Below are 27,607 nucleotides of genomic sequence, written 5' to 3'. Positions count from 1 at the left end.
TAGACCAAAGAGAAAATACAGTCAATCTGAAACTTGGGACTATAGTTCTCAATCTTTATAAACAAGTACTCGTACAGACCAGTGTATACACTTTTCCCTAACCCTTTCAGAAATCATCTTCAACTCACATTTAATGAATTCTCTTTTCACTAACACTTCAGAACCCAGTTTAGAGTCTTACTACATGGATATTTAAAGAAAGATATACAAATGCTGAGGCAATGGACTAGAATTTCCTTTTGAAACTTTTCCTAAAGCCTAATTTTATTTACCTTCCACCATGTTATCCAGAAAAACATCAGTTTTTCAAAAAAAAAAAAAAACACTATGCTGATTCTGTACAAGACTGATATTTTTACTAAGGAACTAGAGGAACAAAATTTCACCTCTGCCTCTTATGAGCTGCGAGACCCTAGGCAACTTAATTAAGTTCTCTGTGCCTGAGTTTCCTCATCTGTTAAAAGAGTAAAATACTACCAATATCACAGGATTCTTAAACAATATTTGTAAAGTAACTTAGAACAGTTTGTGTATACTATTGGTGTACAGTTTTTATTAAATAAATAAGATCTATTTTGGGAGGAACAGCCTCAAAAGGCTTAATTTTGCAGATATACAAATATAAAAGTCATTATAAAATCCATAAATTAAAACATTTAACTTAACCCTTTCCATTTTCACATCTGGTTGTATTTAAGACATTCCTTTGTCTAAAATAAAAATGAAATCTTGAGTGTTATTCTGATCTGGGATCCTATTCTGTCTCTTGTAGTGAAAAAAATTCCCAGAATCATTAATGACAAAGCTAAGTATTTCTTGCTATATAACTGACCACCAAGAATATATACAATATAGAAGTTACATGCATCCCACCGAGTGAACACATTTAATAAATTTCTTTATCAGAAATATGCCTTCATTAAATAAGGATAATAACTTCTCTATTAAACTTTCTTTATATAAAAGGACAAAGTTGAAAGACATAGGATCATATAAATAAAAGGAACCATTTAGGTCCATTTATTCCAAATATTTTACACAATGGCACATGTGTAATTTGAAGACTAAGATGTACTGTATGGTGACTAACACAACATAACATAATAAAATAAAATAAAATAAAAATAAATAAATGACCTCAAAGTCATGTCCAAACCTAAATTCATCACCTCTTCCTAAAACTGCTCTTCTTAATACGTGATCTACCTTCTTTTTTTTTAATTTTTTTATTGTTATGTTAATCACCATATATTACATAATTTGTTTTGGTGTACTGTTCCATGATTCATTGTTTGTTCATAACACCCAGTGCTCCATGCAGAATGTGCCCTCCTCAATACCCATCACCAGGCTAACCCATCCCCCCACCCTCCTCCCCTCCAGAAACCTGTTTGTTTTTCAGAGTCCACGTGATCTACCTTCTTGATACTATCACCCTCTCAACTCCTGGCTCAAAGCTTTCACTTATCTATAACACCCCTTGCTCTAAACATCCACTCATTATCCATTTATATTCATTCCTACCTCCATAATATCTCTCTTACTAATTTTCCCTTCATCTCTATTCTGTCAATTCAAACATTCTTTAATCTGAACTAGATGTACTAGGAGAAATTTCTGCAACTACTAATTAGTTTTCCTATCTATAATTTGTTCTATCCACAATCCAATTTCCTGCAATCAAATTAATTTTCCAGAAACAAAGGTATGATTGTAATACTTCCTTGTTCAAAATCCATCAGTGATTCTCCATTTTCCTTAACTTGCTAGTTGGGATCTCCCACCGTCTGGCCACAAGTACTGCCTTTTCTGATTTACTTTTCCCTGCTATTTTTTCTTTATATATCTTATGCTCAGCAAATATCACACTACTCATTATTTCCCACCCACCTTCCCAAGCTTTCAGGCTTTATTGCTTTTTTTTTTTTTAATAGGGTTACTTCTGTCTTAAAAGATCCTCCTTAAAAATTCTGGAAAAGGATTTTTCTCATTTTCTTCATAAAATCATTCCTAAACTTCCTCTCCCTCAGAACTCCTGCCCAGACATCCACTGTGCTTTATCTATATCACTCTTAGGGCACTGATCATATTGACCTGTCATCATTAAAATAACTGTCTAGTGCTTTTTATGTAGTAGGGGTTTGATGAACTCATTTGAATGACTGCTGAATGTAACGTCTATTTTTATATGAGGAGATGGAAGTAAAAGGTTTTGAAGCTACCACTCCAAGATCACACTGAGTGTTTACTGGTGGGATTACCATATACTACTCTGTACTTTCCTTTCACCTGGACTATCTATCTGTCAATCATTCAGTCAATCTATCATGTATATGTATATATACATATACACACTACTATATATATATTAAATGTATGTATATATGTACACACAAACACATACACACATATTATAGTGGAAAAGAATCTTGAAAGCACTATGGTATCTAAAAAGAGTGCTGGACTAGAAATCAGGGGATCTGGGTTTTATTTTATTTAATAATTTTGTTTTCCATTAAGTAATTGTAATAAGCTAAGTCACTAAAGGCCTCTGAAATTCATTTCCCTAATCTGTGTGGAATGAAGTATATTAGGCATCAGAGTAGATATTATAATAATATAAAGAGACACAGGCTGCTCCATTAGCAAAGACTGTTACTGATTTGCTGCATTCTCTATGCTTAGCACAAAGCTAAAGTTGTCTTTTCTTTTCTCTTCTACCAGATTATATAGTATACCAAACTGTTATATATAATTATTTGTTTTTGAAAAACATGGCTATGTTTATCTAACTCTAGGTACAGAAGAATACACTCCATCCTCTATTAATTTAAGAAACTGATGCTCAATTTATGTGATTGGACAGTTGTTCACAAAATCAACTTATGATGAAACAGGTAACAGCTTGCATAGATAGAGGAAAATAACGTATTTTCAATACATTTTTTTCATGTATTCTCACTTGATGTGTACTTGAAACAATAACCTGTGGGAGGAAAGTTTAGATATATATTATCATAGTCTCTCAATTAACAAAGGGATTTTATCGTGGGAACACAGGATAAATGAACTAAATATTAAACCAAACATACCACGTAGACAACTAAAATAGTGGCTATACATAACATTAAAGTAAAATAGGAAAATCAGCAAAAATTACTATATGTTGGTTTAGAGCATCTACTTAAATCAATATTATATTCAAACCTAAACAGCTCAAATCAGAGTTCTTTAAAAAGACTGAGTGCAGGGCCGCCTGGGTGGCTCAGTTGGTTAGGCGACTGCCTTCGGCTCAGGTCATGGTCTCAGGGTCCTGGGATTGAGCCCCGCATCGGGCTCCCTGCTTAGCAGGAAGCCTGCTTCTCCCTTTCCCACTCCCCCTGCTTGGTTCCCTCCCTCGCTCTCTCTCTCTCTCTCTGTCAAATAAATAAATAAAATCTTAAAAAAAAAAAAAAGACTGAGTGCAGTGCTGTCTTTGAACATCTGAACAGGAGCTTCACCACGGATCAAGCCCCTTCAGTAGCAGCTCTGCCCAGTTATGGACAGGACACTGTAATTGTCACAGTTGCATCTGGGAAGATGGCTAAGGGCTCTGAGGAGAGATGTGGTGTCATCAGCATTCTTTGTATCTTCACAAATTAAAAAGAGTTGTATGGGATTCCAGAGTGCCAGACAGGGAAATAAAAGAAAAGCATACAGTTGCCAGTCTATTGTTTCACTTGTATTCAAGCCTATAAGGAAAATAATTCTCAGCTCATATTATATAGACTTTGGAAGTCTTACACCAGAGCAGTCAGCTATAAATTACGTTCTAATTCTTTACCTATGCAAGGTGAAAGACCTGTACTCTGAAAACTTTAACACTGATGAAAGAAACTGAAGACAATGCAAACAAATGGAAAGATAACCCATGTTCATGGATTGGAGGAACAATTATTGCTAAATGTCCATATTACCCAAAAGAATCTATAGATTTAATATAATCCCTCTCAAAATACCAACAGCATTTTTCACAGAACTAGAACAAATAATCCTAAAAGTTGTATGGAACCACAAAAGACCCCAAGTACCCAAAGCAATCCTAAAAAAGAACAAAACTGGAGGTATCACAATCCCTGATTTCAAGATATACTACACAAAGCTGCAGAAATCAAAACAGTATGGTAATGGCACAAAAACAGACATACATATCAATGGAACAGAACAGACAGCCCAGGGGCGCCTGGGTGGCTCAGTCCTTAAGCGTCTGCCTTCAGCTGGGGTCATGATCCCAGGGTCCTGGGATAGAGCCCTGCATTGGGCTCCCTGCTCGGCGGAAATCCTGCTTCTCCCTCTCCCACTCCCCCTGCTTGTGTTCCCTCTCTCACTGTGTTTCTCTCTGTCAAATAAATAAATAAAATCTTTAAAAATAATAAAAAAAAAGAACAGAGAGCCTAGAAATAAACCTATGATTATATGGTCAATTAATCTTTGACATAGCAGGAAAGAATAGGAAAAAGACAGTCTCTTCAACAAATTATGTTGGGAAAACTGAACACCTACATGCAAAAGAATGCAACTGGAACACTTCCTCAGACCATACACAAAAATAAACTCAAAATGGATTAAAAACCTAAATATGAGACCTGAAACCATAAAAATCCTAGAAGAGAGCACATAATGTCTCTGACATCGGGCATAGCAACATTTTCCTAGATATGTTTCCTACCGCAAGGAAAACAACAGCAAAAATAAACTATTGGGACTATATCAAAATAAAAAGCTTCTGCACAGCAAAGGAAACAAACATCAAAACTAAAAGGCAACCACTGAATGGGGGAAGATATTTGCAAATGACATATTTGATAAAGGGTAGTTTCCAAAATATATAAAGAACCGATACAATTCAACACCCAAAAAACAAATAACCCAATTAAAAAATGGGGATCGAGCCCTGCATCGGGCTCCCTGCTCTGCAGGAAGCCGGCTTCTCCCTCTCCCACTCCCTCTGCTTGTGTTCCCTCTTTCGCTGTGTCTCTCTCTGTCAAATAAATAAATAAAATCGTAAAAAAAAAAATGGGCAGAAGACACAAACAGACATTTCTCCAAAGACGTCATGTAGATGGCCAACAGACACAGGAAACAGTGCTTAACATCACTCATCATCAGGAAAATGCAAATCAAAACCACAATGAGGTATTACCTCACACCTGTCAGAACGGCTAGAATCAAAAACACAAGAAACAACAAGTGTTGGCAAGGATGTAGAGAATGCACTGTTGGTAGGAATGCAAACTGGTGGAAAAGAGAATGGAGGTTCCTCAAAAAATTAAAAACGGAATTACCATATGATCCCATAATTGCACTATTGGGTGTTTATCCAAAGAATACAAAAAGACAAATTCAAAGAGATATATGCACCCTATGTATATTGAAGCATTATTTACAACAGCCAAATTATGGAAGCAGCCCAAGTGTCCATCAATAGATGAATGGATAAAGAATATGTGGTATATATACACAATGTAATATTACTCAGCCATAAAAAAGAATAAAATCTTGCCATTTGCAACAACATGGATGGAGCTAGAGAATGTAATGCTTAATGAAGTAAGTCAGAGAAAGACAAATACCATATGATTTCACTCAAATGTGGAATTTAAGAAATAAACAAACAAAGAAAAAAGGAGACAAACCAAAAACCAGACTCTTCACTACAGAGAACAAACTGATGGTTACCAGAGGAGAGGTAGGTGGGGGGTGGGGGTGGGGTGAAATAGGTGATGGGGATTAAAGAGTGCACTTATCATGATGAGCACTGAGTGAGGCATAGAATTGTTGAATCACTATATTGTACACCTGAAACTAATATAACACTGTAATGGAATTAAAATTTTAAAAAATAAAATAAATCCTTTACCTTTGCTGTTTATGTTCCTAATTCCACTTTCCTATTTATCTTGTAGCATTATCTTTTTTCCCCAGTTATTGGAAGACAGAGTTATAACAAACTTTTAGAATAGATTCTTCCCATAAGTTCTACAACTATGTTGGATCAAACATAAGTATTTAATAACTAAATAAGAGCAATACGAGAAATATAAGGTCAAAATCACTCCAAATCCAGGCCTTGATTTAAAATTATCTTCACTATTGGTATAATTTTTAATATGTTTTTATAGTTACTCTGCTGGATGACCTCTAAACATTATACACACACCATGTCAAATTATTCACCAAGTTATTCCTCATATGTGATTCTAGCACACAGAGAAGAAGCACGGGAATCTCAGGGTTGGAAGACTCAGAGTCCTAGTCTAACACTTTGTGCTATGCATGTATCACCTTTACAACATTCCATTAAAAGCATCTGTTCTCTATTCTAATGTTGACCATGAATTAACTAGTTCATGCTTTATTTAATTTTCCTCTCTCTACTTCTACTTGTTAGATCCATTCAAAACAGTTCTAATCCATGTTCTATGCAACCACTTTTTCCAGCATTTGGCTTTCCCATTTCTAGAAGAAGAAACGGAGGGCCATTGGGTATCCACATTTTACTCTAAATAAAAGGTTGCAAATTAATGGTAAGAGTCAGTAACAAACTCACTCTATCCTTTGGAAAAATAATAAATAGACAAAATGAGCTCTCCAGAAAATTGTGCCAGGTTCCCCAGTATTCACATACCCTGTTAAAGCATACAGGGTAAAATGGACTGCAAGGAGATCCAAAGGAAAAAGGGAAAAGAAGCTAAACTCTGGTATTTAGACAAGATCACTCTCTCAGGGTGTCTCCCAGGTTTTTGGACTAGAAGCACTTAAGCCAAATATCTGCTCAGTTTCCAAAGAGACATCAGAGACAGCCTGGCAGGTTTACCAGAGGGCCCTTAAAGGCAAAGGTCATATACTGTGAAGTGTATAGAGCCATTAAAAGTTAATCACATGATTTCCACATGATTAAAAAAAAGTAGAGGAATTAAACAGTGGGAGAGGTTACTAGTTAACTCATGGCAAAACAGTATCAAGGTGAATCATAGACAAGTTATCCGTAAAGACATTATAGTTTGGTAGTCTTGGGTAGTGGCTTTTCATGAAAAGCAGATGAAATGCTATATAACATAATTAGAGGAATTCATCGAATCAGACAAAAGGTCACTGGACATTCCTCATGACTTTCTGCAGTTAGCATCAGTAATACAATTGTGCCAGTTCTAGCAAACTTGCCTCAATAGCATAAAATAGGTGTGATTAGGTCTAATCATAGCCATATTATCCGCAGTAGACTGGGACCATGAACTAACATCAGGGCTGAACTAGGACTAAGTCTAATCACAGCCATATTATCTGCAGTAGACTGGGGCCATGAACTAACATCAGGGCTGAACTAGGACTAGTCTAATCACAGCCATATTATCTGCAGTAGACTGGGGCCATGAACTAACATCAGGGCTGAACTAGGACTGGAGTGTTGAGCATTACTACTGAAACTCAACATGCTATAAAACTGATGCTCATTAGACTCAGACCCTGCCCTACACCTGGGAACCAGGTTCCACCAGTAAGGTAAAGAGATAAACAAAAAACACTGGAAGGATCCCCATGGGCCACTGTTAAAGGAAAGGGAAACCCTAAAGAAAGAGCACAATTAAATGTCCCCTCGGGAACTGACATTTCATATTTCCTTTACCACCTATGAGGTAGCAAATCAACACTATTCCTTTAATAACAAAATAACTAATGTCTCTTGTATATATTGTAGAAGGATTTTTAAGTTTTAATAATAACAATATCTCTCATATAAGATTTAACATTATCTGTTATAAATATAATAACTGATATTTACTAAATGCTGACTACACGGTAGGCTATGTTGTTATTTACTACATATAAAGGTTTATGGTTTTAGGATAATATTATCTTGAATAATTCACTTCCTGAAATAAAAAACTCTTCCAGGCTTGTAACTGTTACTGAAAAAGTATCTGTGATCTAGAGGAATCTAACATCACACAAATATTTACTTTTGTAATCTTTCCCTTTTCCTCTCCAACCTACCAATAAACATGAATGCTTCAAGTTACCTGCAATGTTTGAATCATCAACAAAAGTATATTGAAGCTATATAATTAAAAAATGCAGACTCGTAAGGAGCAGAGATTACATATACCAACACTATAGAACGGACAACTCCATTCTGCTTTGGAAGAAAACAGAAGGACAGGAAACCACAGGTATGGTACAGAGAAGTAGAATAGGAAAATGGTAATGTGCTCAATTTGCCATGACCAATATTTTAATTTCTTAGGGAGGAAAAAAAGTTTAATTTTGAAAATTACAGTAGAAAACATATTTATAGTTCTCAAAGGGTAATATGTATCATCAAAAGACACCAGTAAGAGAGTGAAAAGGCAAGCCAAAAACTAGGAGAAAATGTCCATGATACATACATCCTATAAAGGACTCATAACCACAAGAGTAGTTCTCGAAATGTCATCTGCAGATGCCTGAGGGTCCTTTGGACCCCTCTCAAGGTGTCCACAAAGTCAAAACGATTTTCATAATAACGCTAAGATATTGTCTCTTTCACTGTGTTGACATTGGCACTGATGATATTTCACTTGTGTTGACATATGCAAAGGCAATGACTGGCAAAACTACTGGTCCTTAGCATGAATTAAGCTTATGATACCAAACTGTACTAAGCAATCCTTGTATTCTTCAATGCCAGGCAGTCACAATAAAACATATGCCAGTTTCATTTAAGAACGTCTTTGATGAAGCAGTACAAATTATTAATTTTATTAAATCTCAACTCTTCAGTATGTCTTTCTGACATTCTGTGGGACAAATTGGGAAGTATGCATAAAACATTTATGTTGCATAGCAAAGTATGTTAACTGTCTCAAGGAAACACATTTGTGTAATTGTTTGGGTTGCAAGCTGAACTAGCCCTGTCTTCATCGAACGCCCTTTTCACTTGAAAGAATAGCTGACAGACAAATTATGGTTATTCAGGCTTGGGTTTTCGGTAGGCATTTTCTTCGAAATAATTGAAATGAGCCTGCCACTTTAAAGAAAACAACTGACAGTATTAGTTGTCAATGACACAATTCAAGCTTAGAAACAAAATTTCAAATTTTGGAAAACTAGTATCTGCCACCATGATATAGCTTCCCAATATTTAAAAGACTTTTTAACTGAGACTGGTGGTAATATTACTAAGTGCGGGATGTGCTTTTTGATACTAAAAATGTGCCAACATTGGGAAGATCTGCATAACTGAGTGAAACGATATATGCATGATGCTACAAAATCACATATAGGTAAAAGATCTATTCAAAGGACAAAACAGATCAATGAACTTTAAGGTAACAGAATATGAAAAATTCATTGATAAGGTTTCAGATTCTATTTTACAACCAACCTTTACAAAACTATCCTGTGTCAAGTATTGCTGTAATATCTAAGAATACTAACAATAATCTGAAAAGGCTGCTTTATCCAACATATCTGCAAGGCTAGATTTTCTCATATACTTTAAACAATTTATCACAACAGACTGATCCAGAAGCAGATTTGAAATATCTGACATTCTTCTATTAAGCCAGACATTAAAGTTGTATAAACTATAAAAGAATACCATTCTTCTCATTAAATTTCTTTTGTTTTGGAAAATGTAGCTAGTTTTCTTAAAAAGTATATTATTCAGGGGTGCTCGGCTACGGGCTGACCGGATCCTGAGGTGAATTTGTAGACTTCACCTGGGGTCCGTGGGGCCCCTGCAGCCCGGAGCAGACGAGGCTCGTCCCGGCCGGGTGCCGGCGCCATGGGGGCGGAGAAGAAGGTGCTGCCGGTTAAGGAGGCCTTTCAGCTGGCGCAGCAGCCGCACCAGAACCAGGCGAAGCGGGTGGTGGCGCTGAGCCGCACCTAACCGCACGGACTGAAGCAAATAGCAATGAAGTTCAGTGTTTGTTGTGCCAGATTCTAAATAAGTTCTTGGGAAATATGCTGGAAAAAGGCCAGATTGATAATGTTTTGTGCATAAAATGGATGAAGCTCTTCTTACTAGACTAAAAGATAAAATCCAAATGTGAGATACAGGCAGTCCTGGCTCTTTCCAGACTTAAGACCTATGGGTAATGATTGCCCCATAAAGATTTTATTTATTTGACAGAGAGAGCACAGGCAGAGGGAGAGAGAGGGAGAAGCAGGCTCCCTGCTGGCGGGGAGCCCGATGTGGGACTCGATCCCAGGACCCTGGGATCATGATCTGGGCCGAAGGCAGCCGCTTAACCAACTGAGCCACCCAGGCGTCCCGTCATGAACTAAACTTCTATCAGCATTCTTAAACATGTATAAGAATTTCTCTGGCTAATAATGCCTAGAGGCAGTGTTAGGGACTGGATTGTGTGTCCACAAAATTCATATGTTGAAGCCCTAACTCCAAATACCTCAGAATGTGACTTTATGTGAAGATAGGATCTTTAAAGAGGTGATTAAGTTAAAATAAGGCCTTTGAGAAGGGGCCCTCAACCAGTCTGACTGGTGTTTTATAAGAAAAGGAAATTAGAACATGTCCATGTAGAAAGGAAAGGCCATGTGAGGGCACTGCAAGAGGACATCTATGTATAAACCAAGAAAAGAGGCCTCAAGAACCCAAACCTGTCAACACTTTGATCTTTGGACTTCTAGCCTCCAGAACCAAGAAAATAAATTTCTTTTGTTTAAGCCACCTAGTCTGTAGTATTTTTGTTATGGCAACCCTAGTGAACTAATAAAGTTAGAATTGTTAGATGGTAGGATTATGTACATGTTCAGCTTAAGTAATAATACTGATTTTTTTTAAGTAATTGGACTAATTTGCAGTCCTATTAGCAGTGTATGAGAATTCTTATTTTGCATTCTTGCCCAAAAGTGATATTGTCAGGCTTTACCTTTTCTAGTTTGATAGGGGAGGAATGAAATCTTAATGGTCATTTTAATTACATTTTCCTTACAGCTAAGAGTTGAATATCTTCATATGTTTCTTGTTTCTATATCAATAAAATGCTTTTTATATCTTTGTCTAAAAAAAAAAAAGTATATTATTCAGGCTAACAGATAATGAGTATGTTATTGTTATTTGAAAATAAATATTTTCAAAATTACTCAGTCTCAATTTCAAATATGATAAATACTGATAGCTATAAATAGCATAAACGAAAGATCTTTGAATTCCTCAGTAACTTTTACTTTTTTTTTTTAGAGAAAGGTGGGAGGCGGGGAGGGATAGAGGGAGAATCCACACCGGGCGTGGAGCCTGATGCAGGGCTCGATCTCATGACCCTGAGATCATGACCCGAGTCAAAATCAAGAGTCTGATGCTTAACTGACTGAGCCACCCAGGTGCTCCCCCCAATAACTTTTAATAGTGTAGAGTCTGAAGACCAAAAGTTTGGGTATAGCTATATTAGCTTCCTATTGCTCCTATACCAAATTACCACAAATTTAGTGTCTTAAAACAATACAGATTTATTATCTTACAGTTCTGGGGGTTAGAAGTCCAAGATAGGTCTTATTAAAACTAAGACAACATTCCTTCTGAAGGCTCTAGGTAGGGGAAAATCTGTTCCTTGCTTTTTTCAACTTCTAGAGGCTTTCTCACATTCCGTGGCTCCTGGCTACATCACTCTGACCTTTGCTTCTGTCACTACATCTCCTTTACTGTGACACTCTTACCGCCCTTTTATAAGGACTCTTGAGATTATATTAACTAATCTATATTACTTCTATATGCAATGGATATACCTCACCATTGTTATACTGAGCCTAAGAAATGACACAATAGAGTATATACAGTATCATTCCATAGATTAGCAAAACCAAGCTATGCTATTAAAAGTACAGACAGGGGCGCCTGGGTGGCTCAGTCAGTTAAGGGTCTGTCTTTGGCTCAGGTCATGATTCCAGGGTCCTGGGATCGAGCCCCTAGTCGGGCTCGCTGCTCAGTGGAGAGCTTGCTTCTCCCTCTTCCTCTCCCCCTGCTTGTGCTCGCTCTCTCTCTCACTCACTCTCTCTCAAATAAATAAATAAAATCTTAAAAAAATAAAAGAACGGATAGTGATTACCTTCAGGAAGAAAGGTACAGATTTGATGGGGGAAAGGCTAAAAGGGTCTTCTGGGAAACTGATAATGTTGTTTCTTGATCTGCATGCTGAAAACACAAGACTATCTACTTTGTGAACATTCTTCAAACTATATGTAATTTGTTTATTTTTCGACGTTTGTTATTCTTCAATTTAAAAACAAACAGCAGGGCGCCTGGGTGGCTCAGTCAGTTAAATGTCTGTCTTTGGGTCGGGGTCATGATCTCAGGGTCCTGGGATCAAACTCCCTGCTCAGCGGGGAGTCTGCCTCTCACTCTCCCTCTGTGCTCTCTCTCTCTCTCTCTCTCTCAAATAAATAAAATCATTTAAAAAATAAAAAATAAAAACAAACAGGAAATGAAGTTATTCCCTTTTCTAAAAGATGAACTATTTTTTCTAAAAAACTACATTTTTCCAGGGGCCTCTTAACTAAAACAATGAGCCACAGGGCTCACCATATCTGTTTTAAAACAGAGAAATATCGATATGATCAACATGGCACCAAAAACAGAGTTCTAAAAAAAATCCTCAAATTGTATACAGCTCTAGTCCAAAGCTAGGTTCACATGTAGGAAAAAATAGGCACAGAGGAAAATTACCTTTAAAAGGGTTTTATGTTAGACTGCTTGAAACTGTAGAATTAGGATCTGTCTATTGAAAGACAGCTTCCCTTATGATTTCAGCTCAGGTCATGATCTCAAGGGTCGTGGGATCAAGCCCCACACTGGACTCAGTGCTCAGCAGGGAACCTGCTTGAGATTTTCTTGCTCTCGCCCTCCCTCTGCCCCTCCCCCTACTTGCGTGCTCTCTTTCTCTTCAGACAGCTTTCCATTTTCAGGTCCTTGTCACCTCTTGATCCTAACGCTATCTTCCAAAGGAGCTATCAAGATACACACCGATTAAAGGAAACTTAAAATAAAAACAATAAATAGCATCTACCAAAACAGAACAAAACACACATATACAAACAAGGAACTTAAAACTTCCTTGCTTTGTTAGTTTGACAATCCCTGTAAGTATTGACAAAAGTCTCCATCCCGGAACAGTTAAAGATAGTAAATCATTTATTTTCAGAAATACTGTAAAGGCAATCAGATTATCCTAAATGAAATATAAATAACAAGTATATATTCTAAACAGAAACTCTTTTAAAAAATAGAATGCATTCAGGGAAGCATTTCAACGTAGAAAATTCATTTTTTGGCTCTGTGTATGTGTGTATGTGTGAGAGAGAGAGAGACAGACTCTAATCACGTTTTAAGAAAGTAGTTTTTCCTTGAACAGGGTCTGGACCTCATCTACAGCCAGGGAGCTAAAGCAACAAGCTTGCAGTTGCTAATTCAAAGTAGGAGGGGTCCCCAGGGGCAAGTATGCACCGTGTCTGATTTCCAATAATGTGTGTTATTTGTTTGGAGAAGTTCAAGCACTTACTAAACCATATTAAAACTGTGGCTATAAACCACCATGAAAGTATTGCAGAACAGTGGCATGTACCAGATTCCTATTCACTGAACTGTGAACTCCTCACCCCACAACATGTGCACTGAATGTGCTAGAGTATCTTGGCACCAATCAGCAGGCTCAAATTTGCCATCTTGTCGAAGAAGTAAAAATGTAATTTAGAATGACCTAACTGCAATATTCCCAAGTAGCAGTATTTTCTTCCTTGTGAACTTGAATAAATACCTTTGCAGTGTTTTCCCAACTTCATTCTCAATGAGATGGAACTGTAAAGCCAAATAAATTTACATGAAAGAGTAATAATAGAAAAGATGTCCTACGATGGGGAGCAGTCATCTGAGTTGGAAGTCACTGTTCCATGTGCCATATTCCTGTTACGCCCATCCAGTCTCATCATGACATTCACTGGATACTTACTTAGTGCTGGAGGACATATTAAAAAGTCTTAAGACATTTCTTTTCTGCAAAGAACTTGTAACCTGAGAGATGATAAAGGGAATATATTTTTTTAAAATCCCTAAACCAATTGTTTAAGATAATATATTTTAAGTTTTAAGTAGAGAATGGAGACAATAAGATCTATATGAGTTGACAAGAAAGTCAAGCCCTTGGGATATGACTTGTGGGGAAGAGGGAGACTTGTCCAGAAAGACTTCACTGGGAAAATAGGCTTTGAATTGTATTTTAAAGGAAAGAAAGATCAAAAGTGAGATGAGAAGTCCTTCCAAGGAGAAAGAAAACCATGAACAAAAGTCTACAGTCAGAAATGAGCAGTATGTTTGGGAACAATGAACAGATATACTTGGCTGAAGTCAAGGATTTATGTGGAGGAATTATGGGAAATATATGTAATGTGAATAAGAGTTACCCTAGAAAAAGTATGAATCATTGAAAATGTCTGAGCAGAGGGTATGACAGACACACCAGTGTTTATGAAATACACATCGAAAATAAACTGGCATAAAGAGAAACTCTGCATTATGTTTTTCCTTCAATGTCTGCATTATGTTCTTCCTTCAGTGACCACATACCCTCAGTTGTCCTCAGTAGTGACTTATTATTTCTGGCCTAATCTTGATCATGCTTTTTCAGTCCCTTTGCCTAGAACTTTGCTAGGATACCTTAGTTCAAGAGAACCCCTACAGGTACGTGCACCCCAATGTTGATAGCAGCAACGTCCACAATAGCCAAATTATGGAAAGAGCCAAGATGTCCATCGACAGATGAATGGATAAAGAAGATATGGTATATATACACAATGGAATATTATGCAGCCATCAAAAGGAATGAGATCTTGCCATTTGCAACGACGTGGATGGAAATGGAGGGTGTTATGCTGAGTGAAATAAGTCAATCAGAGAAAGGCATGTATCATATGACCTCACTGATATGAGGAATTCTTAATCTCAGGAAACAAACTGAGGGTTGCTGGAGTGGTGGGGGGGTGGGAGGGATGGGGTGGCTGGGTGATAGACATTGGGGAGGGTATGTGCTATGGTGAGCGCTGTGAATTGTGCAAGACTGTTGAATCACAGATCTGTACCTCTGAAACAAATAATGCAATATATGTTAAGAAAAAAAAAAGAAGAAGATAGCAGGAGGGGAAGAATGAAGGGGAGTAAATTGGAGGGGGAGATGAACCATGACAGACAATGGACTCTGAAAAACAAACTGAGGGTTCTAGAGGGGAGGGGGGTGGGGGGATGGGTTAGCCTGGTGATGGGTATTAAAGAGGGTACGTTCTGCATGGAGCACTGGGTGTTATGCACAAACAATGAATCATGGAACACTACATCAAAAACTAATGATGTAATGTATGATGATTAACATAACAATAAAAAATTTAAAGAGGAAAAAAAAAAAGAGAACCCCTACAAATTCCAAACTTCCTCCTTTAGTCTTTGAAATTTTAGGGAAAAAGCAAGTAGTTTACTATAGCAAAAAGATCATGGGCTTCATCAGAAAGCTGAAGCAACCTAAATCTCTATTCCACCATATACTGACTTGTATGAACTTGGCCAATAATTTACCTATCTCCGCCTAAATTTAATCTGTAAAAAGGGGTTGCTCTGAAGAATGAAATGAGCTAAATGAAGAAGATTGAAATCTTTCACTATTGTAATTTATGAGCAAAGGCAAGTCTGACCTGGAAGAAGCAAACAAAGAGCTAAGCATTTCTTAATAAAGCAAATGCTTATTTTTTAAATGCCAATAACAAAAAAATTATAAAACAGCAACTTTGAAAAGATTAGGAAGTCACACCACAAACAATTATTTACATTTCGTATATTTCCTACTGAACATTTTCCCCACTACTAACATGTTTTTAGAGTTTTTACATACTTGCAATCGTGTTTGTAAAATTTTCATTTTGCTTTTATCACTTAACACTATGTTATAAATAGTTTGCAGTGCAGTATTATTACTTAATATTCACAAAATTAGTTTTAACAAATACATAATAGTTCCTTGATCAATAGTATGTAGTTTATATAGCCATTTACCTGTTATTACACAGTTAAGGTTGTTTTTAATTATTTGTTCTTATAAGCAATGTTGATATAATTGTTTTGTCCTCAGAGAATACCCAGCTTCCCACTACCCCAGTACCAATGCACCTTTGCATTGCAGAGTAGCCTCCTTCCCATTTGATAAAGGTATCTGAGATATTAGAATGACCAGACAGAGCAGTATCCAAGATGTTCTCACTGGTACCTCTGATTCTAACTAGTGTATTAGATATGGAGAACTGGAGCATTTTGTGGTCCTTTAAGCACTGGAATCTCCTTATTTTCTACCTTATCTCTTAGTATTTGGAATCAAACATTCTTAATCTTTATTTTAATAATTATGAGAGCAAGAGATCACTATTAAAGAGTCAAAGGACTACTGGCTGAATACTACCAGGTAGATTGACTGTGGTTGGGGAAAATAGTTTTCTGGAGGAAAAGTGCTACCTAATAGCTCGACACACAAAAATGTCTCTGAAGAAATATAAAACTCTTAAAGGATGTAAGTCACTAACTAAACTCACAACCCCAATACCACAGTAGGGAGCAAATCCGTTGATTTCAAAACACTCTATGTAGCTCAAATAACCAAAATCTTAACAGCACAGAAACAGGGAACATTGATTTCTCAGTAGGCAGAGAAATTATTCTCAAATCTATAATTTGCTCCATCAGAGGGGAAAAATATCAAAAAAGAAAAAAATTCCTTGGACAGTGGATCTACCTATATAATTATTCTGAAGAAAAAATTGACTGATATCCTGAAGGCTCTGATGCCCTCGGTTCCTTGAAAACACCCGAAACTTCCTGACAGGCATGCCTCATTTTATTGCACTTCACTTTACTTCACTTGGAGATACTTGGTTTTTGGTAAATTGAAGGTTCAAGGGCAGTAGAGGAAGTAACTGAAGATGTGGTGGAAATAGCAAAGAACTAGAATTAGAAGTGAAGCTTGAATATGGGACTGAATTGCTGGGATCTCATGATAAAACCTGAATAAATGAGGAGTCATTTCTTATGGATGCATGAAGAAAGTGGTTTCTTGAGATGGAATCTACTCCTGGTGAAGATGCTGTGAAGATGGTTGAAATGACAACAAATGACTTGGTAGAACATTACAGAAACTTAGTGGATAAAGCAGTGGCAGGGTTGGAGAGGATTGATTCCAATCTTGAAAGAGGTTCTTACAGTGGGTAAAATGTTATCAAATGGGATCACATGCTACAGAGAAATTATTCCTGTAAAGAAAAGACAATCAATGTGGAAAAGTTGATTGTCTTATTTGGAAAAAGTTGCCACAGCCACCCCGACCTTCAGTAACCATCACCTTGCTCAGTCCAGCAGCCATCTTCATAGAGGCAAGACCCTTCACCAGCAAAAACATTACAACTCATTAAAAGCTCAGAGATGATGGTTAGCATTTTTCAGCAATAAAACATTTTTCAAATAAGTTATATATATTGGTGTTTTAAACATAAAGTTACTGTACACTTAAAAGACTACAGTATAGTGTAAACATAACTTACATGCACTGGGGAAGCCAAAAAAATTCATTTGACTTGCTTAATTGTGCTATTTGATTTATTGCTGTGGTCTGGAACCAAACCCACAATATCTCCGAGGCACTCCTCTATTTTGTTCAAGAGAACACTACAGGGATTGGGCTGATTTAGTGAAGTGTTATTACCATTAGATGAGAGAATTTCCACATGGGATGTCAGCTAAGGGAGCTAGGTGAGGGTAGAAACAGGCAACCTATTTTTAAAATTAAAATTCTGTCACTTGAAAAATAATGATTTTTTTTAATTTGGGTAAGTTTAAGGGAATATGGAAGGAGAAAGGCCCAATTAGAATTTTAACCCAAACTAACTTTAGGTCTTTGTCTCAGGATAATACTTTGTGACTTTGCTTTTTAATAATTAAGTGATTACTTTTAATGATATACATGATCCAAAAATGATTTTCAATCCCTAGGTAGGAATTCACTTAATTTATTATACAAAACAAGTAAACTTATTGTACACCATTTCATGCAAGGTACTGCACCATACACACAGGTAGAGACGATTCAAGCAAGGTCTCTATCTATCCACAGTTTGTAGCTAGAAATCAATCTAGTAGGCACAATGGTATAATGGAAAAGTTTTAAAGTCAAATAAATCTGTTTAAATCCTGACCCTGCCACCTATTTGTTGTATCTCTTACAAAGTATATAACTTCCCTGAGTTCATGTTCTCATTACTAAAATATACTACTACTCATCTGACTGAGGTATCGTGAGTCTTCATTAGTTGGGATGACATGTAACACATGTAAAACATCTGGAACACAGTAGGGACTTCTAAATTACCATGCTTCCCTTTCTGGACATAGGCACACAAATCAATAACACATCCCACCCAAGACAGGATTAGGTTAGTGCCATATAATAAGAGCCACAAAAAAGAAAGATGTCATGTCTGGTTAGGAGAACTGGAGAAGGCTTCATAGGAGGTGAAGGATTTGAAATGAGCCTTGAAGGATGGGTAATATTTCAATACACATAGCTAAAGTAGACAAAAAGTTATGAACAACACCAAAGGCAGAAAACTGTTGGATGTGCCTGACGGAGAGCATTACTTCAGTTTGGAAGGAATATCTTGGGCAAACAAAAAACCAAGAGAGACAAGGACAAAATGGAGGTCATATTAATGGAAAGTCTTGATGGTCACAGAGAAGAGTTTATACTTAACGGGAGGCACTGACACTTTCTAAATAGCAGAATCATTTGGTTAGTCCTGAGGCAGCAGCAGTTCACAGAATGAAATGCAGTGCTAAGAGAAATGTTGTTTAAAAGGGTTTTAGGCAGGAAAATTTCAGGAACTTTTATATAGAAAAGAACTTTCCCTTAAAGATGGCCCATCAAGTAACTGCCCAGGAAGGAAGGCCAAGGACAGGTATCACTGTATTTTTAGACAAAGAAACTAAGGCAAACCGAAATGGGTTAAGAGAGATCTTGACCCAGGTCGTATAAATTAACATTAAAGCAGACAGAGAAAACAAACTTAGGATTCCCTCCTCTGGGTCCGTTACTTGAGACTGCATTTCCTCTCTCTCATGCATTTCTCAAAGATAATTATCAGGATAACAAGGATAAATTCTCAAAAGTACGCTCTTATGCTGAGCATGCAAAATGGGTAGCTGTGCATGCAATTCTAAATCACACAACTGGAGCTGCAAACATGCTTGTGTACTAAACCTCATCTCTTAAAAGACAAGGCAACATTTTAGAATTCTAACTGTGGAAAACCTTATTATGACAATCACTTCTGGGTGCCTCGTGAAAACAGGGAGGCCACCTTGGTCATCAAAACTTCAAGGGGAAAATAGTTGCAAATTTCAGTAATTTCCCCCCCTTACCATTCAGTGTTCAGTGAAGTATAATCTAGGACATCCACTCCCATTCTCTCTTTCCCTCTCAATTCATTCTCTCTCTCTCTCTTTCACATACACACACCTACACACTGCCCCGTCCCTTTGGTTATGTTGCTAGTGTGATGACAAAACATCACTGAGAACTAAGAAAACCTGGGGATTTTAAAATATAATATAACAAGGCAGTCTGGCGTTTTCTTTACAGTTCTTTCCATATATATATAGTTCCTATTATTCAATCTCTCTTTGACAAGAGAGCCACTCTTGCTAGGGAATTTAAAATATGAAAAGAAATATTCATATTAATTAAAAAACAAATGATTTTGGGTTTTTTTTCTCAGAAATAGCTCCTCCCTCTCTCACCTTTCACTATAGTACACAAGAGCAAATTTCAGACACAGTTCTGTTTGGCTAATACATTTTACTAATATGAGCTTCCATGAAGACGATATTTAGCATTTTGGGGAACAAAATGCAAATGCTGGGCAGTCTCTTTTGCTGTCTGTGTAAAAACCAGAAGAAGGGGTAGTTTTAGAAGCTGTACCAATTTGATTCTAGAGAATATAATGGTTGGTGACTAGAAATACTTTTGAAACAGTGGCTTTAGAAAGAACATCTATATACTAGACCACACAGAAACATGGCATTTTGTGGAAGCAATACTGAAAATTTAGGGCTGTGAGTTACCTCTGACTTTGATTCTGGATAGTACGATCAACCTGATCAATACCGAGAGGTTACAGCATTTAGGTAGCAATGGCAGCTCAAAATAAACAAAAAAAGGAAAAATCCTCAACAAATTACTTACAGTATAGACATGAAAGAAAGGTCATAACTCTACTGGTGGAAAAAGCATATATTTTGTGTTACACGAACAAGAGTCTCATTAACAGTACTGCTTCTAAATGGCCTGGACATTAAAGTCAGTATGGGGCTGACATATGATAGCTATTGTATATATAGGAACCAATGTATTATATGACATATGACACTCGCGCTTACTAGGGTGTCATTTTTATATTTTAAGAACAGAAAAGGGGAGCCTGGGTGGCTCAGTCGTTAAGTGTCTGCCTTCGGCTCAGGTCATGATCCCAGGGTCCTGAGATCGAGCCCTGCATCGGGCTCCCTGCTTGGCGGGAGGCCTGCTCCTCCCTCTCCCTCTGCTTATGTTCCCTCTCTCACTGTGTCTCTCTCTGTCAAATAAATAAAATCTTAAAAAAAAAAAAACAGAAAAAAAACAAGGAAGATGAATATAGGGAACACCTGTCCAGGGTAGCTTCGAATTTGAACTATTGCATTTTATTTCCCATGAATTCCAAAATCTGACTCACTCAAGTAACTGTACAATGCTGGGGGGAGACATTACGGCCAAAACGACTGGCCATTTCCCTTCCACAAAATGAAACACATTTGTAAAAATCTTTCTTCAATAAAAGTAGGTTTTTTTAAGTATACATTAATTATCAAGGACAAAATCCTCTTGGAACAGAGAATAGTAATTCTAAATATCACCTTTCCCCACCCCCAGAATTATAAAAGCATAAGAGAAAAAATATTTTTTTAAACACAGATAAACAAAAAGAAAAAATAAAAGCTATACAGAGACTAGTATAGTTAAACCACGGAGTATGTAACTCTAGAGTTTTACTGTATATAATACAGATGATTAATGTATGTGTATCTATATTAATAAAAGTGAGATCATATAGTATAAAACTATTTTACAATCTGCTTTTCCAGTCAAGAAATAATTAACATATTTTAAATTGATAAATATCCAACTCCACTAATTTAATGAGTGATTGAGATCATAGTATGTGAATATATAATAATTTATTGAGCTAATACATCTGTTACTGGCTTTTAATTTATTCCCCACTCCACTATGCAAAAGACAATACTATGTCGAACACACTTATATGTGAATTGTATAATACACCCATGATTATTTCATTAAGATTTCTAAAAGTAATCTCTAAAAATGGAACTAGATTGCAGGGTTAAAGGTAAGCAAATTTTAAGAGATTTTTGAGGCATTCTGAAAAACTGACCACCAAGAAGAATATACCAATTTTTATACCTTCCAGGAATGTATCAGAATACCTATTTGGGGAAATGTTTCTCATAAATATTGAATGTTATCATTTTCTTATTTACTTTTGGCAAATTTAGAGGGAAGACTATCCCACAATATTAATATACATGTCTTATTACCAGAGTTACACATTTTGCTCATGTTATCATTAGTCTTTTATTTTTCTTCTTTTCTGACTGCCTAAAATACAACATCTGCAAATTTTCCCAATAAGTTGCGCAGTCTTCTTACTGAGTTTGAAACAATGGGTTATATTGTTATATATTACAGATATTAACCTTTTGGAATGCTTGTTAATTACTTTTGTAGTAAGCTTACATTCTATTTCCTTTATTAATTCTTGTTAGGTATCTTACAAAACATCTTATGTGGCCAAATTATTAACCATTTCCTTAATGATTTCATTCCTTGGTGTCATCCTTATGACAGTGACTTATTTTCAGATTATAGAAATATTTGCTAATATTTTTATTGGTTCTCCCGTAATTTCTTTCTTTTTAAAAATGTAAACATGTTGGTGGGGGGATGGGGTAACTGGGTGATGGGCATTAAGGAGGGCACGTGATGTAATGAGCACTGGTGTTATATGTAACTGATGAATCACTAAATTCTACCCCCGAAACTAATAATATATTATATGTTAACTAACCTGAATTTAGATAAAATAAAAAAAATTAAAAAATAAATTAAAATGTAAACATGCATTTGATCTAGAATTTATTTTGATATATGAAAACATCTTTTTATCCAAATTAGCAGATAGCAGTGGCAACAGCAATTGCTAATGTCACCTTTATCATATACTAAATTCTTACATGTACTTTTAACTATTTCCAGATTTTAGGTTCTCTTCCTCTAATCTATCAGTCTACTCCAGTGTGAGAAGGATATTAAATTATTTTTGGTTTATAATAATATTTCTACACTTGATAGGAAAAGACCACACTCAATTTACTTTTTCATATTTTTTGGCAAATACTATCCATTTTTGCGTGCAAATAAATTTTAGAATTATTTTGTTAAAATAATCCACCACCATCAAATTCACTTGTTATTCATGGTAATTAGATTAATTTTGGAAAAATTCTTTCCAATATGAAATTTTCCCACCTAAAAAATGCTATATGTATTTGCACATAATAAAGTCTCTTTTAAATTATTTTGTGACATGTTCTTCACATTAGTCCTACATATAACTTTTTAAGTATACTTACAGTGATGTTAAAATCCAATGATGAATCGGGCATTTTTTTTTTGCAATATATTTTCTATGAGGGTATTGCTAATATAAGAGAAGCTGATTTGTTTTCTAAGTGGACCATCTAACCAACAAAAGTCTTATTGGTCCTATTATTTTTTCATTGATTTTTGGGGGGTTATCCAACCACATAGTAATAGATTTTTTTAACTTTATTTATTTCATAGAACTTCTAAAGCACTAGTAAGAAGTATCTTCGCCATACTTTTGATGTAAATGCAAATAAGTGTTTTCAGCGTTCCACTGTTAAATCTATGGTGGTTGCTGAATTTCACATAGATGCTCTTTATCATGTTACTGAAATATTACATTGCTTGTATTTTAGTAAGTTTTTTTAAAATCAGGAGTGCAGGCTGGATGTTGTGCAATGCCTTTTTAGAATACACAAAGATAATGCTCATCTCTTTCACCTAGTAATGTGATAAATTAGATTAACAAATTTTCAAATATCAAACCATCCTTGCATCTCTAGAACGAATCCTACATAGTAGTGGTAAATTATTTTCTTAAAACACTTAGGAATTGACTTGCTAAAATTTATTTATTGGTTCATCATTTGCTCTTTTGCACTACTTTTGTCTTGCTTTGGTGTCAAGGTAAAGCTAGATGAAATAACCTAGTTTTCTGCAGGCCAATGCTCCCACCAAGCAATATAGAAGGCAGTGAAAAACAGAGAGACACCAAAGAGCTATTAGCCCATGATGGGAATGGGAATAAGACGATGAGGCTTAGCCCATGATGGGATTAAGACGATGAGGCTCAAACCATAACCCACCTGCCCACAGTACCTACTTAGTAATGGAAGGGATAAACCAATTCTGGTGGGAGATGTTACCACCTGGAACCTCTACATGTTTTAAATGCAATGTCTAACACCAACCAAAAAATAATAGGAAGAGATAGGATCACATGACTGATAACCAGGAAAAAAAAATTGAAATAATTCCACCTACATGTAGGTGAACGACACTTCACCATTAGTAAAAAACAACTTTAAAATGACTAATTAATATGCTCAAGAAAATAGAGAAAAGATAGACAAATTAGATAAAAAGATGGAGAATTTCACCAGAGAATTTGAGGTTAAAAAAAAATTAAATGGAGGGGTGCCTGGGTGGCTTAGTCTGTTAAGCATCTGTCTTTGGCTCAGGTCATGATCCCAGAGTCCTGGGAATGAGCCCTGCATTGGGTTCCTTGCTCAGCAGGGAGCCTGCTTCTCCCTCTGCCTGCAGCTCCCCCTGCTTGTGCTCTCTGACAAATAAATAAATAAAATCTTTAAAAAAATTAAATGGATATTCTAGGACTAAAAGATACATACCTGAAATTCTAACTCCTAAGTTTGTCTTCTATTTCTACCATGGCATTCACTATGTGTTACATACCTGAAATTCTAACTCTTAAGTTTGTCTTCTATTTCTATCATGCCATTCACTATGTGGTTTGCACGAATTACTTTAGGTGAAGTTAAGAGGAACAGAAATAGACATAATATTAGGGACCATTTTCAAAATAAACAAAATGCAAAAGTCAATGAAAAAATGATTAGAGAGGTCTTTAGATCTCATCAAAGCATGATAATTATAGTGTGAGTTTTTATATCCTAAAGAGCTTCCCAGCTAGTTAAAGCACAAACATCTTTCACCAAACTAAATTTTAAGAAAACTTTTTTCTGTATGATGGGCAATGTAAGAGCAATTGTCACTTACAGGAAGGTGTGTGAATACAGCAAAAGTGCTTCGTAGAAAGGCAATGAGGTCTACTAGGTAATCACTAGCTTTGTTGCCCAAATCTCCAGTCATCCAGTCATAGTCAGCCAGCTGTAGAAACTGGTCGATCTTCTGGTTTAAGTTGGTATAAATCTCTTCTTCCGCTGCATGTCTGGCATCCTGTGAAATACAGAATTTTAAAAATCATTTAGACTTCCAGTATAATCGGAAATTTCTACTTGGAGACATTTCTTACATCTTACATTACAGACTTACATCCACTAAGTGACAGAATTGGGAATATTAAGTAATATCACAGTCTTCATCAATTTTTCTTTTTCAAAAGCACAGTAGAGTCTTTTCTATTCTGTGTCTGCAAGACAAGCTATTGTTTTGCTTCACCAAATAGAGAATCTACCTTTACTGCCTCAACTATCTGCATCCTTTTTTACTTTCCTACATTTGTTCAAAACTACACTCACTCTCAGGGTGTTATTCCTGTTCATCTCTTCTAGGACTCCAAGAACCTCCCCTTCCTGTAATAATAACCTCTCTATAGCCCCTAGTCTCCTCATTTTGCTTAAAGTAAGTATCCTGAAGTTTCAGCTTCAAGCTATAAATATTCCCACTAGCTACTATGCTACCTCTCTAGTGTCTCTGTCACCAAGCTTCTTCAGATTGGTACATGCCGATGTTTCCTGAAATGTGTCCTAAGGAACACCAGATCTGAAAAATGCTAACACAACAGCACAAGAGTTCCTAGATCAAATAAGTTTGATAAACCCTGTTTAAGAGATTCATGATGTACACTAGCATATAAACGGTTGTAAGAAGTATTATGGGACTAAAGTTCCAAGAAAAATATTTTCAGGACAAACAGGTCTACTTGAACAAGAGCAATCAGGATTCTAGTGCTAACCATCTGTCAACATGGTTTGGTCCACAGTAACCCATGACTTCATGCTACAGCATGCAATATTCACTTTTCAGTCTGATCTTAGTTGGTCTCTATTAAACATTCTCTCCTAGAACTCTGTTCTTTAGCTTTCACAACATAGTTTTCTCCTGGTTTTACTTTTACCTTTCTGGCCTCTAATTCTCTCAATTTCACTGGGTGATTACATCAACTCCTAGAACTTACACTATCTCTATCCAAACCTACTCTTGCTAAAGACCCATATACCTTTTTTTATGTATGTATTTATTCTTTTTCTTAGAGAGTGAGAGCCCAAGTGGAGGGAGAGGGGTGGGCAGAGGGAGGGAGAGAGAGAATCTTAAGCAGGTTCCAAACTCAGCACAGAGCCCTATGTGGGGCTCAATCTCAGGAGCCTGAGATCATGACTTCAACCAAAATCAAGAGTTGGACACTTAACCAACTGAGCCACCCAGGCACCCCAAAGACCTATATATCTGATCACTTCCTGGGCATTATGACCACAGAAACTAAATACAATGAGTCCAACAGTAGATGAATCATAATCCCCACTCTTCACCTGTCTAGTTCAGTCCAAGGCAGAGATCTACACAAAATATTGGATGCCATTCTTCCCTTCATAGTCAATCACTGTGTCCTATAAATTCTAACTCCTAAATTTCTAACTCATACCTTCCTCTCCATTTTCATCATTTTAGTGGCTGCATAATTTGGCAATGTACTTACATACTACAATTATAGGCACTGACTATATTTATATGAACAATGTTTCAATGAGTATTTCTATGGTTACATACTTACACACTTGTATGATAAACTAATACTGTCCTTGAATTCCCATTTTACTAAGAGTTTTCTTTTCATTAATAAACATTATTTTTTAGAAATTGAGACTTAAAGAAAAATTGAGCAGGAAGTACAGAGCAGTCACATATACTGCCCCACATCTTCCCCTCCCACTGTTTACCTTATACCAAAACTTCATTAGTGTGGTGCATCTGTTACAACTGATGAACCACAGTATTGATGTTTTATTATTAACTAAAATCCACAGTTTGCATTAGGGTTTGGTCTTAGCGTGGTACAGTTCTATGGGTACTGACAAATGTATAATGTCATATATTCACGATTACAGTATCACACAGAATAGTTCCCCTGTTCTACAAATCCACTCAGTTCTATCTGTTCATTCCTCCTTTGCTCATCCCCTGAATCCTGGCAACGACTGACCTTTATACTTTCTCCATAACTTTGCCTTTTCCAGAATGTCATATATTTGGAGTCTTACAGTATGTAGCTTTTTATTTATTTTTTTTAAGATTTATTTATTTATTTATTTGACAGAGAGATAGCACAAGTAGGCAGAGCAGCAGGCAGAGGGAAAGGGAGAAGCAGGCTCTCTGCTGAGCAGGGAGCCCGATGCGGGGCTCGATCCCAGGACCCTGGGATCATGACCTGAGCCAAAGGCAGCCGCTTAACCTACTGAGCCAACCAGGTGCCCCAGTATGTAGCTTTTTAGATTGACTTCTCTTCCTTACCAATGTACATTTAAGCTTCCTCCATGTCTTTTCATAGCTTGATAGTCCATTCCTTTTCATCACTGAATAATACTCCATTGTCTGAATGTATCATAGTTTATCCATTCACTTATAGGAAGACATCCTGGTAGCTTCCAGTCTGGCCAATTATAAGTAAATCTGCTCTAAACAAATATGCGTAAGGTTTTGTATGGCTTAAGTTTTCAACTCATTTGGATAATACCAAAAAGCATGACTGGAGGATTGCATGGTAAGACTATCTATGTTTAGACTTGAAAGAAACTAATAAACTGTCTTCCAAAATGGCATTACCACCAGCAATGAATGAGAGTTGTTGCTGCTCCAGCATTTGGTGTTGTGTGTTGGATTTTAGCCATTGTAACAGTTGTGTAGTGGCATCTCATTGTAGTTTTAATTTACAATTCTCTCTCCATCTCCTCTGTTCAGAACTTTTGCCTGTTTTTAAATTGGGTTGTCTGTTTTCTTATTGTTGAGTTTTACTAGTTCTTTGTATATTTGGGATTTGTCTTTATTAGATATGTTTTGCAAATATTTTTTCCCGACCTAAGGCTTGCCTTTTCATTCTC

General features: G+C 36.3%; 1 protein-coding gene across 4 annotated transcripts in view; it reads right to left on the bottom strand.

The window, feature by feature from the left end:
* The window catches only part of EXOC6B (exocyst complex component 6B), a 609,012-nt gene that overhangs the window by 234,926 nt on the left and 346,479 nt on the right, over positions 1–27,607 (bottom strand). For all 4 annotated transcript variants that reach the window (XM_028116269.2, XM_088026464.1, XM_028116270.2 and 1 more), the window contains one exon: positions 24,549–24,728. In XM_028116269.2, coding sequence (XP_027972070.1) covers positions 24,549–24,728 — 180 coding nt within the window. The remainder of the gene's footprint in view (positions 1–24,548; positions 24,729–27,607) is intronic.

This window comes from Eumetopias jubatus, unplaced genomic scaffold (assembly GCF_037043125.1).
Source record: "Eumetopias jubatus isolate StellerSeaLion01/CBP00866 unplaced genomic scaffold, mEumJub1_p1.0 scaffold_9, whole genome shotgun sequence".
Classification (NCBI taxonomy): domain Eukaryota; kingdom Metazoa; phylum Chordata; class Mammalia; order Carnivora; family Otariidae; genus Eumetopias; species Eumetopias jubatus.
Note: the sequence above shows the minus strand (reverse complement) of the source record. Positions and strands in the feature narration are given on the sequence as shown.